Here is an 18,035-nt window from a genome sequence, read left to right as displayed (position 1 = left end):
TTCTAGACCGTGGATAACAAGATTGTTTCTTCTCGAGTATAGTTCTGACCGAAGAACGCTCGATTTAACTCTTAAAAGCTCGGATCTGAGCGACCTGTTTTCCGACTGTAGAAGTTTATTTTCCTGCTGGAGATTTGCGAATTTCTGCAGGACTTCGTCCATTCGGTCATCAAAATATTGTTTCGTGAGTGCCATAATTCTTGACTATAATTCCACTATGCCTTCAAAAATTTTCAAACAAAACATGGAGTGATACTTACTCGCAAGGGCCCCTGTATCGTAATAGAACCAACTATCACTCGGGGCCCGCTTTCAGAAAATGCAGTGTTTGAGAAATCCAAATTTGACGTTTCCCCGACCAGCATTAATGAACTATCCAATCAGTAATTATCCAATCTCAAATTCCACTTCTCGCCAAAAGTATATCACCAACGAATTAATTGATACACATAGGACAGGATTATACGTCACTATAATCCCAAGCCAATTGTTGTTATGAAATTCACTGATTTAATAAACTTCTTTCACAAACTCACTTATTACTGTGTATTCACCACAAACATAACAGAAGTTATCTGGAGAAATAACACAACCTCTATAAGCCATATTCTGGAATTAAAATAATCACAGTATCGACTGAATGCTCAATACAAACTGACTATGACATCAGAGGTAGGCGTGATGCTGTGCTTATTTAACATGCTGAAGCATGTTAATTCCAACAGATGATTGTTTAAACTATATTTTTATCCTAGTGCCCGACATGACAAGTTTAGACATGTTCTATACTTCGTCAGTAATATTAGTTACTATCAGTTTTTAGTTTGTTTTGACTCGATAATGCGGACTTCCTGTTAACGTTAACGCTAAAGCTCCTTTACCTACCACCCTCTACTACTATTCTCTTCAACTAATGATCTCCTTTTTATTTATTGGCAAGTTTATATGTATTTAATAGTTTTCATCTCAAAAAACTTAGTTTTAAAGCTATTTTTAAATATAAAAAACAGAATAATAAATCACAAGTTAATAAGTAATTCTACACTAATGACGGGATACGTCATTATTTAAAAATGGCGTCACTTGGCTCTAAGTTAATTTGGTTCGTATATTGTGATGGCTTAGTATTAATATTTTCTCTTCTGTATCAGTTACTCGTTATTATACCCTTTCTGATATAAGACTACTCGTTATTATGCCCTTTCTGATATGTTATTGTGAGTGGTATGAAAACTGAAGGATTGTCCAAAAGTTTGGCATTACCGATATTTTGATTGTCGTATTAGGGGTGTTGATTTGTTTGCTTATTTTAATTTCTTTTTGTTACTTCATTTCGCCTGTTTGTATAGTAGTTTATAAATAAAGTATTATTATTATTATTCAAGTCAAGCTTTTAAATTATTATGTTATAATTCTTCACTCTACTTGAACTTCTCAAGATAGATAGGGACGGAATATGCCATCCCGGGGCCATATGCTCTTGGAAACTGGTTGGTCCACTTTAGAATGGCAGATCGATAGAATTTTGACTCTTGTAGGACCAATAAATTTTTACGGCCGAAAATCTCTAAAAAAGGCACTAAGAATCAAAACTTTAGTACGAATAAGTGCTCTCTCAATATTCTAAGGCCACTGGCTCAATACATTCACCCCTAAAAAAAAAACGCTGCCACCCATCTCAGAAACAAAAGCAAATTTTGTGTTTTAATAGATACAGTATTTAAACCTCTATTATAGGGTTCTCAGACGTCTATTAGATTAACTGTGAACTCGAATATGATACATAAGTATTTGAGCTACTGCTTGCAACTGCATTCTGGAATTGACTTTTAATGGCGTCATATTGAAGGTAATATTCCAGATATATATTAAAGTAGTGATAATAATGGTTTTGAACAACGATTGTTTATTAGCTCCTGCTTTTATTTTTAAGGATTTTGAATTCAGTAAATCAGAAGTTATCGATGATACGAAATGCAGTCTGGACACTTTCAAACCTATGCAGGGGCAAAAACCCACAACCTGACTTCCATAAAGTAAGTTTTCTCTTCTATAAAAATAATTCTATAGAAAAAATGAAGTATTTGCTACTATACATTATACTGGTAATTCCAAATTGCTAAGTAATAATAATCCAGCATTAATTGGAGCATCTGAAGGATCGGACAGAAACGTGCACAAACGTCCAAGGCTATGATTTAATCATAGGATGGGTGGGTTAGGTCAAGTGGTCCGACGCTTTACAAATATATGGTTACTCACCGGTAAATTTGGGTGACTATGTATTAGAATTTTCTTAAAAATTTGTGTGTGTTATTACTAATCATGGCCATCGCAGTATTTCTCTGTGTGAGGGTTGTTCTTACAAACCCATTTATCACTTTGTGAATTTTTCTTCCTTTGGGAATTTTTCTTCCTTTCTTTTTTATAGTTCACTAGGGTATCTCATTTCGTAGCGTAAGAAGAACCAAAACTGTATGCAAACTATACCAAATTTCAATGATATTTTGAAATATTTAGAGGCTGTAGACTTTGATTGGTTCTATGTAAGTAGCAGAAATACGTTTTTTCTTTATCTTGGCATCCACTTGGTTTCTTAGATTATCACTGCGAGATTCTTCTTCATCATTCAATAGATCTGAGAAAATTTTAGGAACGTCTTTGTTGTTTTAGCAACAAAATAGATCAGGTTAAAAACCCACAAAAGCTAGGTTTTTAGCCTCTTCAGATTTTCATCTTAGATTCCATGTCAGGTTGGATAATAAGTGCGTCCTAGTAGGCCGATCCTACTTTTGTTTCTGACAGATACTAATTATGTCTCCTAGTAGCTGTGAGCGCACATGTTTTTACGTCTGCATCTGGGTAAGTGCTCAGAAGGTGTGCCATACGCAAAGCATTGTTTTGAACCGATGGCCTTACAATTGCCTCTTTTGCCAAAATCGAGTTGGAATGCGACTGACAAAATGTTCCATCCGTTTTTCTTTTTTTTTCAATTCTCATGAAGGAATATTAAACTGTCAATATAAGAGGCCCCTTTATGAGTCCGTATATTGACTGTGCCATCCACCTTGCTTAATACAGACCCTCTGGGATCCCGAAACTGAAGCCCTTTTGAGAGAAATCTCCCAGGTACAGGAGTGGGAGTTGTAACAACTTTTTGTAGTGACTGATGTCTTTCAGGGCGTTTGAATCTTGTCAACTGTTTCGCTCGTTGATCTTCTAGAGAGTATTGAACGGGACTTCTTCATTCAGCATTGTCGAATATGTATTCCGGAGACCATGTAAATTTTGCTTGTTACCTTTCTTTTTTTACGGGAGTAATAAAACCCAATTTCCAACAATTTGGGGACTTACCAGTAGAGGTGATTTCATTAAAAAGTAAGGACAAAGATTCTGAAAGATTGTCAGCGAAGGCTTTAATTAGTACAATCGGGGTGTATAGCGGAAAAGTACTGCACTCTTTAATGTTCTTAACTTTGTTCTCCACATCTGAGGGCAAAATAACGGGAAAATTGAGAGAACACAAGTCATAAGGAGTGGCAAAAGAGAGGGGAGGGAGGCTCTGAACCATGGAGAAAAGAAATTTGTTCAGATCATTGACTGTAACTGAGGGCTCCTCTTGGAAATGAAAATCTCTATTATTATTTGTTTTTTCACTATTTTTTTTATTCTATTATACCATTGTTTTAGCTTAATAGAAAATAAATCTTTAACTTTACATTTGTAATATGAAGAAGTAGATTTACATATTTTCTTTATTATATGTTTAAGCAATGAATTAGCTTTGGATGTTTTACCATTCTTAAGTAGATTCATTTTAAATCTTATTAGCTTTTTTTCAATTGACTTGTAATGTACGGTTTGTCATTAGAATATGTTTTTACTTTTTTCTCAGTGAAGGAATCTTATGTATTTTGTTTTGATCAGGTTTTGGAAGTAGGAGACTTAACATTAGTGTCATTGTTCCCCTTGAGAGCCAGCCAGTTTTCTTTAGTAATCCAAGATCCAAATTCAAAGAGGCCATCACTGGAAATTGGACGATAAGAGTATTCAGTAACAGAAAAAGTATGATTAAAGATCTGCTGTAAAAAGGGACTGGTGGACTGTAAAAAGCGTGCATATTCGTGTAAATAAAATCAAGAGTAGAATTCCCTTTGATTGTTGGTATTTTTACTATCTGTTTTAAATTGAGGGAACTACAAAGATAATTTAACTTTAGATCATTTCACAAGGCCGTACAGTAAATCTCAAGTAGAATCCGTCAACAAGATTTCGGTAGATTCTTTTAATGATATTCCAGTATATTCCCTATAAATTATCAAGTTCGGACCCGTTTGACTGATTGAACCCCAATAAATCAAAGTTGACTTTATGGTTTTGGTTTTGAAAAATCGGAGGATTCATTTAGTTCTGTATAAATAGATGGCATGTGTTTTTCTTCTTTTTGGCTATTTGGTGAAAATTATCTGGTAAGTGTGGTCTGCTAAACAAGGTTAAAACCACTGATGTCTCATTTTGAAATATTTTATTTTGTTGAACCGTATGAACCTTAATAACTCAAATAACTCAGTAATTGGACATCGCTATGCAGATATCTTGTAAGTCTCATGTTTTTAAGGTTCGAGAAGCACTGCCTATACTGGCAGCTTTATTGCACCACGAAGATACAGATGTCCTATCAGACACATGCTGGGCGATTAGCTACCTTTGCGATGGAAGTGATGACAAAATCCAAGCTGTAATCGATGCAGGAGTATCTAGAAGGCTTGTGGAACTTTTGAGGTAAGCTGGAATTTTAGACAGTTTAATGTTCTTTAAATCCTCTATATTTACCATGTTTCGACCCTCTTTTAGTCGCACTCCATATCAGAGTACAGGAACTATTATCAAGTTTTATTTTTCAGACAATATACCTCTACTGTATTGCTCCGTTGGAACTTTTTGTACTGATATGATAAAAGTGATCAGTCACCTCCAAATTGTTTGCAATCATTTATTTTTATAGTAGTGTAACAAATCAAATGTGTCAAAGTATTTGAAAAAACAAAACAACAATAACTAACCGAGAATCCTATCTAGAATGGTCCCCTGGTATCACCACCACTATTTGTCAAGGTTGACGTGTCGTGTAGTGATAGAAGCAAAGCTACTGGCTAATCATACGAGCCACGCCAATTAAGGTCATTAATTAACTATTAATTGGACTTTCTCTTGGCTCCCTTGATAAAATGTGCAAGCTCTGTATAACTTTTTACGTTGAATTCTGATACTCGATCCAATGATTTTCGCATAATATCTTTTGGAGTTTGTTTCCTCACGACATGTAGATATTATGGATTAAAAAAGCAAAAATAGAGAAAAAACGGAATATTGTCTTAGGAAAGCTTTTTGATGCAATTTTGTATTTTAGTCTAAAAATTGCATTTTTTTTTTATTTTGTTGATTTTTTTTTTTTTTTTTTTGTATTATTCATGTGTGAAACACTAAAATACTTTAAGAGTCTAAATATCTATGCTTAACAGCGATAATTTTTTGTAATTTTTTTTTGTAAAACAGAGTTTAATTAAATTGTCTGTTTTAAGAATTTTTCTTTAAATTAAAAGCACGGTGTATGTTAAAATAAAAATAGTATTGATTCACTATGAAAAAAGTGCATTGTCTCAAAAGCCCATATTCTTGACCTCTTTTTAGCTTCAACATCTTGCCGATTTGAGCATTGAGGTTGTTATGTTAAATTGGCTTTAGATTCTTTCGATTGTTGTTTACAAGTTTCGAAGGATATGGATGTTAGATAGTTGGAAATAACCGTACTGGTGGGCAGAATTTAAGTGCCTCGTTCATACTTTCCTGATTCTAGTCGATTACTATTATGTCCCTTATTTTTGACAAATATTGAACCATTTGAGAAATCATTTCGTAAATTAATGAGTGGACCTGTCCATAGTTTAGGTGCCAGTGTAGAAAACGGTTACCTGCATTGGACGTTTGAATTGTTCACTGCCATCACTTGAGTGGTATAAGCTGGGCTGTTGAGAGCCAGGAACGGACCCAGGGACCCCACCCACAAACTTTTCTTTTTATCAATATTGCACAAATGTAAATGAATGCTACAGATCATAGCAGTGGTACTGGTATTGGAAAGGAATAACTGCATGTAATATTCCGCTTGGTCTTTCCTATAGTTCTGTTTTCGGGACACAAAAAAAAACTTTTAAAACATCAAAAAAAAAAAAAAATTATGAATTTTTTGTTACGTTTTGACGAATTGGACTTACATTTCGGGGGGGAGGGGTTCAAACCCCTCCCTGGATATGGCCTTGTTCCCTGTGCTTCATTTGCCGATTCAGAAAAATTTCAGTGAAGTTGAGCCTGTCTAAGATAAGCTCTTTTATGTGGTTTCAGAAAATAGTCATATTTTGTCAATTACTTTTCTTCTTTTTTCCAGTCATAGTTGCAATCAAGTAGTGTCAGGGGCACTTCGAGCGGTTGGTAATATAGTCACTGGTAATGATACACAAACGCAAACAATTTTAAACTGTGGAGTTCTTCCCTATTTAATGGTTCTTCTCCAAAGTCCAAAAGAGTCCCTCAAGAAAGAAGCCGCTTGGACAGTTTCAAATATAACAGCTGGAAATAGGCAGCAAATTCAGGTATGTTTGATACCAGTTTACAAATACTCTTAATATTTTAATTTCTCTTTCGTTTTTATTTAGTTTTAATAGTTTTTTCTGGTCTTTGTTATTTATTTATTTATGTCATTTTGTTATATTTTTTTCCATTGTTTTGGTGTTTTTTTCATTTCAAAATATCTTGGATGACTTCTCATCAGAGTCTAGGATATTCCCATAAATTATTGTAGATGCTAAGATTCCAATTTGAATCTTTTTTTGGTATACATTTACAATAATTTCGGAGTGACAAGTACAGGACAAGTACCTTGGGGCAAAAAGCCTGATGTTAGGCTATTGATGATATCTAACACCAACTGAGAAGCTGTTTTACGCATTTCTCTTTATTTAAAAGCCATGTTTCGCTTAGAAACATAGGTTCACACTGGTGTGTCTAGAAAATGTGTGTAACAAGCAAAATCAGTTTTTTTTTTTTTTTTTTTTTTTTTTTTTTTTTTTTCAATCTCTTTTGTCATAGTCTGGTGCGGCATTTCAAAAATTGCCATTGTTTTTTTTTTTCTTTTCTATCATTGGGCAATCTTTTTTTTTTTTTTGTCATTTAAAAAAACTGTCATCATTTAGTTTGTGTTATCGGGCAAACTCAAAAAATCAAATAATCTACCAAGCGTGAAACTACCACAAATCAGCATCGATAAATAAATGAAGCCCAAAACGAACAGAAATTATAATAAATAGCCGAGTCAAACTCAAAACGAGCAGAAATTAACACAAGTTGGGCTCAAAACCCCTATGCCATCCCAAGGCCAGAACCTAATTTTCACTTATACTGAAAAAAATACAAAGGAATGTGCATTGTCAGTTTAATATACATATACTGATATTTAGTAATCAAAATGTTAATATTATTTGATTTATTAAATTTATAAAAGTAAAAACGTTTATATTCTTTTCAGTAAATTGCAAATTATGTTCTGGCCTTGAGAACGCACAGGGGTAACTAGCCCAACTATACCCCCAACTAGCCCTCTCAATTTCCAATTGAATGAGCCCCTTTTTAATTTTTTATGACAACCCTTTGCCCTGGGGACTCTGGGGGGTTTGTCATCCTTAAATATATAATTTCCAGAACTTTCAACTACGTTGAACAAAATGACAAGCCCAAAATTTTGATTAAATGAGTTTGGGGAAAGGGTGGGCGTGAGAGGGGGGTTAATTACTCTCCACTCACTTTCGACTATTAAAAAGGGCAATTTCAATTTCCAATCAATTGAGCCCTTTTTGAAAGTACTACAACAACTTTTTAGATAAACCTTATGTGCCCCTAGGGCATAACTTACAACCCTTGCACTGAGGGCTCTGATGGGGTTATCATCCTAAAAGACCTAATTTCTAGAACTTTTGACTACGTTGAACAAAATGGATGTCGCAAAATTTTGATTGGATGTGTTTGGAGAAATGGTTGGCGTGAGAGGGGATTTAGTTGCCCTTCAATCACTTTCGACTATTACATGGGCACTAGCCCTTTCAATTTTCAATTGAATGATCCCTTTTTGATGTTTTTACAACAACCCTTTCTATAAAAATCTTACATGCTCCTAGGGCGTAACTTACAACCCTTACCCTGAGGGTTGTGCGGGGGATTGGGTTGTCATCCTTCAAGACCTAATTTCCAAAACTTTTAACTACGTTGAATAAAGTGGCTATCTAAAAATTTTGATTGGATGTGTTTGGGGAAAAGGTGAGCATTAAAGTAGGGGTAATTGTCCTCAAATCACTTTCTACTATTAAAGAGGGCCCCAGCCCTTTGAATTCCTAATCGAATGAGGCCTTTTTCAAGTTTCTATGACAAACATTTCAATAAAGACCTTATATGCCCCCATGGCATAACTTATAACCCTTGCCCTGAAGACTGTGGGGGGAGTGTCCTGCTCAAAGGTATAATTTCCTGAACTTTAAACTGCCTGGAACAAAATGGCTATCTAAAAATTTTGATTGGATGTGTTTGGGAATATGGTAGGCGTGGAATGAGCGTTAGTTGCCTTCCAATCACTTTTGACTATTAAAAAGGGCACTAGCCATTTCAATTTCCTATCAAATGAGCCCTTTTTGAAGTTTCTACGACAACGCCTTCTATAAAAACCTTATATGCCACCAGGGCATAACTTACAACCCTTGCCTGAGGGCTGTGGGGGAATGTCCTCCTCAAAAACATAATTTCTATCTGGAAATCGACAACACTGAACAAAATGGCTATCTAAAATTTTTTATTGGATGTGTTTGGGGAAAAGGTGGGCGAGAGAGGGGGGCTAGTTGCCCTCAAATCACGTTCGACTATTAAAAGGGAAACTATCCCTCTCAATATCCAGTCGAATGGTCATTTTTTGAAGTTTTTTCGACAACGCGTTCTATAAAAACCTTATATGCCCCCCCAGGGCATAACTTACACCCCCTGCCCTGAGGGCTGTGGGGGGGGGGGTTGTCATCCTCAAAGACCTAATTTCCAGAACTTAAAACTACGTTGAATAAAATGTACGTCAAAATTTTGATTAGATGTGTTTGGGGAAAAGGTGGGCGTCAGAGAGGGGTTAGTTGCCCTCCAATCACTTTCGACTATTAAAAAGGGCACTAGCCCTTTGAATTTCCAATCAAATGAGCCTTTTTTGAAGTTTTTACGACAACGCCTTCTGTAAAAAACCTTATATGACCCCAGGGCATGACTTACGGCCCTTGCCCTGAGGGCTGTGGGGGAATGTCCTTCTCAAAAACATAATTTCTCTCTGGAAATCAACTACGCTGAACAAAATGGCTATCTCAAAATTTTGATTGGATGTGTTTCGGGAAATGGTGGGCGTGGAAGGGGTGTTAGTCGCCTTCCAATCACTTTCGACTATTAAAAAGGGCACAAGCCACTCCAAGTTCCAATTGAATGAGCCCTTTTCGAAGTTTCTACGACAACTTCTTCGATAAGAAGTGCCCTGCTCTAAAGGAAAAAATTAATAAATACTACATTGTGCCAACATTGTTCTTATTTGCCCCCAGGGCATAACTTAAAACCCTTGCCCTGAGGGTTGTGGGGGAGTGTCCTCCTCAAAAATATATTTTCTATCTGGAAATCAACTACGCTGAAGAAAATGGATATCTCAGAATTTTTATTGGATATTTTTGGGGGAATGATGGGCGTGGGGGGGGCTAATGTCCCTCCAATCATTTTCGACTTTTAAAAAGGGCACTATCCACTCCGATTTCTAATCGAATGAGTCCTTTTCGAAGTTTCTACGACAACTACTTCGATACGAAGTGCCCTGGTATGAAAAAAAAAAACATTCTGCCAACATAATACATTCAGCTCGGTTGCGCTGCCTATGATTTTGTCAGTAGAGGTCAAATATTGCCCTCGTCTACTCTCATGAAACTTTGTTTCATCTTTATTGTAGGCAAATTTAAACAAGTTAGTCTAAGTAACCCTAAGGTTTTCTTTTGTTTCATTATACCCTTCCAGAGTTCCGGATCGATCCGACCACTGGGGTACAGGAGAAAAGGGGAATTCCGAATTCTCGTCATCAGCTCATTTGCATGAAGGGGACATCAGATCTCACCCAAATTTGGTGGGATAAAATCTTTTTATCAGCGTAATTACTAGACGGACTAATGAAATACACTCTACAAAACCTGGTCAACAGTTATGGCACTGGGTGTCCACTGTCTCATATAGCCTGCAACGGGTTACAGATGGCAATCTTGTCATCCGTATTCATAGTAGTAGCCAATGGGATTTGAATTAAAGTTGTTGTGAGATGTCATTGTGGCTTTAGAGGGTTTGATCCCTGTCTGATAGACACTGTTACTTGTGTTTCTGCGCAACTTTGATCCATAGGTAACAATTGCTGCTATTCTTCAGCGGGCCCTGCAATGGAGGGTTGATTAGGGTCCTTCTTTGGTTGAAGACGACTTAGAGGGCTTTGCTGAAGCAAGTGCGCTTTCCTCTGTTTTTCGTGTTTCCAATTTTTTTCTCGTTTTATTCCTTTTTCGTGTGTGTGTTCATTGTTCTGTCTAGACAGTGTGTCTCAGAATATCCATAGACCATACACCTCGGCGGTCTTTTGACGGCTGACAACTGCCATACTGTCGACATTAAACGCCACCTCGGTCTTGCCAGCTCTAGCTTCAAAAGACTATCAAAGATCTGGAAATCTAGCCACGTTTCGAACCATCTGAAAGTCGGTTCATAATCAGTCTGATTACAGTCATAATCAATGAGCATAATCAGACGGTATTTAACCGTCTGATTATGCTCATTGCTCTGTATGGATTTGAAACCTGGACACTAAAAGCTGAAAACGAGTGCAACCTCCTTGCGTTCGAAATGAGATGTCTGCGCTGGATAGCCAAGATCAGATATACTGACCATGTCACAAACAAAGAAGGCTGAAGTCGCAAGACACTGTCCTGAACAAAATCTAAAAACAGCAGCTGCGCTGGTTCGGCCATGTAAAGCGAATGAATCCCGAACGCCTGCCCAAGATCGCGCTTGAAGGGACAACTGAAAGACTTCGACCACGGGGAAGACCGCGCAAAAGGTGGATCGAAACCGACAACGCATTGCCCAACTATCCCGAAATCCACTTGACAGAACAGCATATCGAGCCCTAGTTCATCGGATTCTGGAAGGAGTGGCCCCAAGACGTCCCATGAGGATGTATGGGACTTTAGTAAGTATAGAGTCGTAGCCTTCACTTATTTCAAGAAGTAGCAGAGATCCCCATGTCGAGATAATTGGAATTATTTCCGGCTTTAGTCGGTACATGGATTCCATCCCCTCCCACAAGCTTTGAAAACTATTTCTGCTAGTATTTGTTTACTCTTTTGGTATAACTTTAGGGGCAGATGAATCATTTAAAAAAGACGAATTTTTATCTTTATATGGTCCAATTACCTGAAGAGCCTTTTCGGCTTTGTAGGACTGGGAGAAACTGGATTTGATAAAACCATAGTTGCAGCGGTAGCTACAACCTAGTAAAGAACAAACTACGGCTATTAGAAGCAAATAAAATGAGAAAAAATTTACATTTTTTGCTGATTCAGGATGGTAACTATTATCTAAATTAGTGTTAATAATAAAAGGTTATTTTGAAAGCAAATTTAATGGAATTTTGAAAAATAGCATGAAACCCCCTAAAAAATTGCGTAGGATCCAAAAAAAAAATACACTATTGAAATCACCATGGCTGAAAACCCTACTCAAGAAATCAAAGTAAAAGACGCAGATTATAGTACGGCTATGCTTGGAATGAGTTTTTGGAAATTTCTTAGATCGCTCATCACGAATCCGATCTTATGTATTTCAGATTTTGGATTCAAAGGTTGGGCTTGGATTATTCACAGTTGAACAACTACAACTAAACATAAATACTTATGTGGGGATATATGGAAGGTTAAAATATTTGGAAAATAGTGTTGTTTGTTCTGCTTTTTAATTTATTGTATTTTTCTTTGTTTGACTTGAATCTTCTTTTCTAGGCAGTCATTGATGGAAACATTTTCCCGGTGCTAATTCGTCTTTTAGAAACAGCTGAATTCAGGACTCGTAAAGAAGCTACTTGGGCTATAACTAATGCGACCTCAGCCGGTGACCCTGAACAGATTAAATATTTGGTTTCCCAAGTAAGTATTCGCTAGTGAAATGCTATCTTCACATTCTTAATACTATTGCTGTGCTTGTACTTATAGTTAAATGAAGTGACATTTTTTTTTTTTTTTTTACATGATACTGCGATCAAACACTATGAAATTATAAACATAGACAGTACTAAACACCATGAAAAAACAGACTGAATCGTTTTTGTTTTGTTTTTCTTTTGTAAACAAAGTAGAAAGGGGAAATTCGTAAAATTTCTGTTTCCGTGAAAACGATGTTATCCGTGTGCGATGTATGACGTAGATGAGATAAAAATAAAGCCTACTAAATGGTAATAAAGACTCACAAGCATAACGCCAGTGACACAGACTGCCTGTCAAGTCTTATGCAGCAAAATGAACCCCTCACTTTAGTTTTTCTCAGTAACTTCTCTTTATGTAAACAAAATTAAATGAATCTCACTGCTAACTTTCGCTGCATACAAGGCAGGACATATAGTCGCAGAAAAAAAAAAACTAAAAAAAGAAAAGAAGATTCGCGCCATAATAATACCCAGAATATTTTAAAGTCCATAATTCCTAAAATAAACCAAACACAAGTAAACTGAAGAAAAAATATTGAATTTGAAATAAAAGTTGTGAATTATGTAGAATTTGAAAAAAAAACTGTCTTTTAAGGATTTTAAGAAGGAGTCTTGGCCCAAAGCACTGGATGCGTACGCATCAATTTGTTGGCATGAGAAAGGAGTCAAACTTAGTTTGAAAAGACTTTGCAGCAATTTATTAATACTCAATTTTATTTTACGAAAAAAGGATAGTATTGATGAATGATATAAAATTTAAAAACTTGGAGGTTTTTTTATGTGCTGGTAGCCTTGAAGTTTTCATTGTTTTGGGATTCCTTCTCTACCACCGAGGATATTTTTTGACCAAAAACTGTGAAGTATGCTCACCACGAGAGGATGAGGAGCTGCATACTTTGGCTAATCGGTCTTTCTTTTACTCCTTTCCGATGTATTACAGGATAGGAAAATTTGTCTTCATGCTTATAATATAATAACACAATGATTATAAATATAATAACATAGAGTAATTACGTAGTTTTGCAATTATTATTAGATATTTTGTGTGGCAATTAGTTATTGACAGACGCGGAATCAAATTGTCCTTACCATCGAATGCATCGAAAACGAATAGTAGCATCATGTTTTCAGGATAAGCCTGTATGTTTTCCCAATTTAGAAGCATCTTATCTCTTTGGACGAACAATAATTGTGTATGTATGTATTTTTTTTCTCGAAAACGGCTCCATATTCTGTTGTTGAAAAGTTGACATCCTGGAATTTTCTGGCCTAAAAAAAAATATCTATATAGGTCACGAGCTTGAGAAAATTCGTTAAGAACCTTTTTTTTTGGGGGGGGGGGGGTATCCCGTGAGTAACGTCATATTTATTAGCATATTTCAAGAGCATACATGCGTCATATTTGCCTCAGTAGTTGTTGTGTCGTTTTAGTATCTATAATGCAGGCAAAATTACACAAAAAGCGTATGATTGACAAGAAAAATCAGATGATAGACGTCGTATTTATGAGCACATTTCAAGAGAGTATATTACATCATCCCCCCAGCCCCAGGAGTGAACGTATCGTTTTTATATCTATGACGCATGCAACGTTATCAAAGGAACATAGCTCTTTGATGACAATTAATATTTCAAGCCTTTTTTAGACCGATTTTGTCTTATACTGAAATATATTGTGGTGTGTATATAACAGCTTATTTAGATAAGGAACCTTAAGGCTCGTTTCTTTATCTTGCAGACAAATTCTCATTGTCAACTCAAGTTTTACTTTGGTCGCTTTCATAAGATATTTCATTCTCAAGATATATCCCTTTTCTTCTGTAATAATAAATTGTTTCGTTTTCAATTTGAACAAGTTCAGTGGCCTCTTCTTCTTTTATAGAATTGTGTTAAGCCACTTTGTGATCTTCTAACTGTAATGGATGCCAAAATTATTCAAGTGGCCCTTACTGGAATAGAAAATTTCCTAAAAGCTGGTGAATTTGAGTCCTATGGAGCTTCAGGGCCCAATCCATATGCCCTAATTGTAGAAGAATGCTATGGTATGTTAAACGAAATATAATGTTCTTGAGTTTCATGCTTTGAATAAGTTTCTTGTGATACGACTGTTACAGTTAAGGAATTGTTATAAAATAAGGCTTTTGGTAAAATATTCTATTTCATTTTGTTTCCAAAGAAAAGCCCTTATTCAAGCATTTGATCCCTTTTAATATTTGGAAATGTTATGGTTATTTTTCAGTTTTTTTGTCCTTTTGTAAAAGATATTGTCTATATAACTTTGCACCTATTGAGTTACTGTACCTAGTAATTGGATTTATCATTGTTCTAACTAATTTAAGAAAAAGCCAAATCTTTACTGTAACAGATCACGTTGTTCTTTAATGCTAGCTTAGCTTTAAATTTAGTTATACCATGGCTTAGAAATGGTTATATTTGAAGTTTGTTCTGCGTTAAGCTGTTTCTTTAATTCCGCTATCTGTGGTAAATATAGGTATTTTTTCTAGCAAAAGCTTAGCTTCGTCATTAACCATGGAGAGCTCTAATAGCATAGCATGATGCTTTTACAATGAAAAAAAAATATGTTTCTATGAAAACAGTTCGTGGTAGCGAACTGTAATTATGATCGTGCTAATAGTAAACGAAACTCTAAAAAAAGGAGTTTTGATAGTAAAGTATACAGGGGCTTGGTGATTCTTAGTATAGTTAGGGTTATGCAGCAAAGAACCTTATATTTATAAAGAACCTTATGAAAATTATATATCTTTCAGATACTAAAATATGTGAAACAGTAAATATGACTGAAATAATATGATCATTTAATTGTACATTTATGGCCCAATCTGGGGGGGGGGGGGTGTGGGCCTTGTAAATTCAGTTGCATTACTTCATACCTAGCTAATGCAACACAAATGCAATGACAACCTGATTTTCTTGTTGATTTGTTTGTCATTTACATACAAAATAAAATAGCTAATTTATTCATGATCTGCATCTTTTCGTTACCACTTCAGTAACTTATTATCGCTTCAAATTTCTGTCCTTTAAAAGGACGAAACTTGTAATAAAATCTGTGTATCGACTTTTTAGGTTCCCAGTTTATCGGTAATAAAGTAAGACTATTTTGGACCCTTTTTTTTGGACCCCGGGTAATTTGCTGAAAATTTATGCTACGTTTTTGATAATATTAATTCAAAAAATAAAAATAAAAAAGTTTAGCCCGGAAAAGTAGAGCCATATCTAAAGCTAAAACAGAAATTGCCACCAATAAGGATAGTGTTATCCCCCCGCCCCTAAAGCCTGAAGGCCAGACGGAATTTGTGCTTCACTGATGTATTCTTGATTTGCTCTTCAAAAAAAAAAAAAATAGTAACGAAGAAAGAAATGACCAGGGAAAAAAAGATAAATGCTATACAAATATTTCGGTTTTGGTTTCCGCTCAACCGTCTTCAGTGCAGAGTAAGGAATAGAAAGCAAAAATACAGATAAAATTCCAAAGAACAAAATAAAAACACAAATCTTACAAAGAGACACTAATAAAAGAGGCCTGTTCCAAGCAATGATGGGCTGAATCAAAAATCTAATATTGAATGACTATTCAATATTAGACTTTAAATCATTCAGACTTTTAATGGTAATTCATTTTATCTAAGGCTTTTTGAACAGTAATTGCTTACCTAGGTATAGTCAGAGATCCTATTAATTTCGAAGTATGACAAAAAAAACGAAAGATCGGGATTAATAAATTCATTATAGATGGGGCTTAAGTTTCTCCAGTATCTCTATTAAGGACGACTGTTTTATTGATGCGCTCCTTAATTTCTATTGGCCCCCTGAAAACCTGCATGCAACCTTTAACGGTGTCTATCGGTTATTTTTCACCAGGGAGTATTCTGTAGCTTTAATTTAAGCAAATCCAACCTAAAGTATACTTCAAGAACAAGTCATATCTGATCGTATATTCGATATGCTATATGGTTGTTAGACTGTAGAAGAGACATTTAAAAATTTGGCCCCTATTATCTAATGTCAAGTATCGATACAACCTATATTCCCAGAATTCTTCGTCTTCGTTATGATTCCCTTGATTTGAAGGTTCTACGCCTAAACTTGAAGTCGGCCGGGAAAATCTGTTCGTGGTTTTCAAATCTGTGTTCAAAATAAAGCTTCTTTGGCATCGATTTTAAGCCGAAGCAACATTTTTAATCTTTCTTATGCATTTGGGTCTCCTCTGCATAAGGGATTTCAAATGAAAGTTTCATACCAATCAAATAAAAAAAATTTGGTCCCTTTTTAGAGGGCCCTTGAACCCCGTACACCTTTTTTTTGGTACATTAGAATCCCCTTTCCTCAGGAATTTACGGGTGTAGTTTTCGAGCCTTTCAAAAGAACAAATTTTGACCTTTTTTTCTGTGGAACTAATAGTTTTCCAATTTTTTTTTGCGCCTGTTTTTCCTTGACATGACAGGGACTCGACATGATTTTAGTCCTGACATGGTCAGAAATTTTTTGGGCTATTTTCGAACCCCACTTTTGAGGGTGGTTCGTGCCCCTAGATTATTTTTTTTTTATATTTGATTCCTCTTACCAGGGCAAATACGGCTGCAACTTTCAAACTGAACAGGAACATCAAGGGTCTTGACCTATTTCTGGGCCCTTTTGGCCCTATCTTCCCCCAAACAGAATGTTTGGTTCCCTTAGCTCAGGCAATGATTTTTGCTGTAAACGAAAAAGTTTTTTTAGGCTATTTTGTACCCATATTTTTAGGGCCTATGTCCCAGCTAGAAAAGAGATTTGGTCTCATTTTGTGCTTTATTTTCAGGGCAACTCAATTTTATTTTCGATTTTCTTTTATGTATTGGGGTTCCCAGGCCCAAGGACATGAGACTCTAAGTTTCAAGTTGATCGGGAAAAACAAATCGGCCTTCTTTGGTGCCCCATTTTGGAGAATACGTGCTCTCAGGTTTAAAATTGTTTAAGGTGGTTTACAATTTAACCTAATGCATGATTTGTAATTAACTGATGTACAGTTAAGGTTCCTCAGTCTAGAAACCTACAGGTGTACGTTTCAAGCTGTTCGGAAAGAAGGGCTATTGGCCATTTTCGTCTCTTTGTTGGGCCTTTTTTCTGTCTAACCAGTTTCCGCGAAAAACCAGTTTTTTATTTTATTTTTGATTCTGCACTAGGATTCTCTCAGCCAAGTACTTAGGCATAGAAGTTTCGAGCCAATAAGAAAAAATATTCTTTATGGGTCCTTAAAAAGTTTTTTCATCCACGGAGACCTATTTACTAAACGTTTTAAGGATTTTGAAAAAATGGTAACACTAAAATTTTGGCTTGAAATCATGGGTGTTTAAGAAGGAAGGGATAGCAAAAGAGGCCACAGTAGGCGGGATGACTGTCCTGCAATCACCATTGGTCTTTGAAATGGTCAATAGAATTTCTAATTTCAATGGAACAAGGTCCCTGCTTAGTTTCTATGACCTGCCCGAAAAAGCGGCCGAAAAAGAAAATAGCAGATGAAAGGTACGCAAAAGTAGAAAAAGGAATAAACCATCTGGGTATTCTCCATTTCTTATGGAAATGGTTGCACTTCCACAACTTTATTATTCCAGTTGCAACACACACCGAAGGGATCTATGGCAGAGAGGCTTGGATGGCTTTGAGCTGTCCTCAGGATGAGAACGATCAC

General features: G+C 35.8%; 1 protein-coding gene across 1 annotated transcript in view; it reads left to right on the top strand.

Annotated features, from left to right (window-relative positions):
• Kap-alpha1 (karyopherin alpha1) overlaps nt 1–18,035 on the top strand; it is an 80,843-nt gene that overhangs the window by 61,914 nt on the left and 894 nt on the right. Inside the window, exons 5-9 of the mRNA XM_089101233.1 lie at nt 1,934–2,036; nt 4,619–4,782; nt 6,446–6,650; nt 12,147–12,290; nt 14,229–14,388. Coding sequence (XP_088957359.1) covers nt 1,934–2,036; nt 4,619–4,782; nt 6,446–6,650; nt 12,147–12,290; nt 14,229–14,388 — 776 coding nt within the window. The remainder of the gene's footprint in view (nt 1–1,933; nt 2,037–4,618; nt 4,783–6,445; nt 6,651–12,146; nt 12,291–14,228; nt 14,389–18,035) is intronic.

This window comes from Artemia sp. Qi Xiang Cuo, chromosome 2 (genome assembly GCF_049724085.1).
Source record: "Artemia sp. Qi Xiang Cuo chromosome 2, ASM4972408v1, whole genome shotgun sequence".
NCBI lineage: Eukaryota > Metazoa > Arthropoda > Branchiopoda > Anostraca > Artemiidae > Artemia > Artemia sp. Qi Xiang Cuo.
Note: the sequence above shows the minus strand (reverse complement) of the source record. Positions and strands in the feature narration are given on the sequence as shown.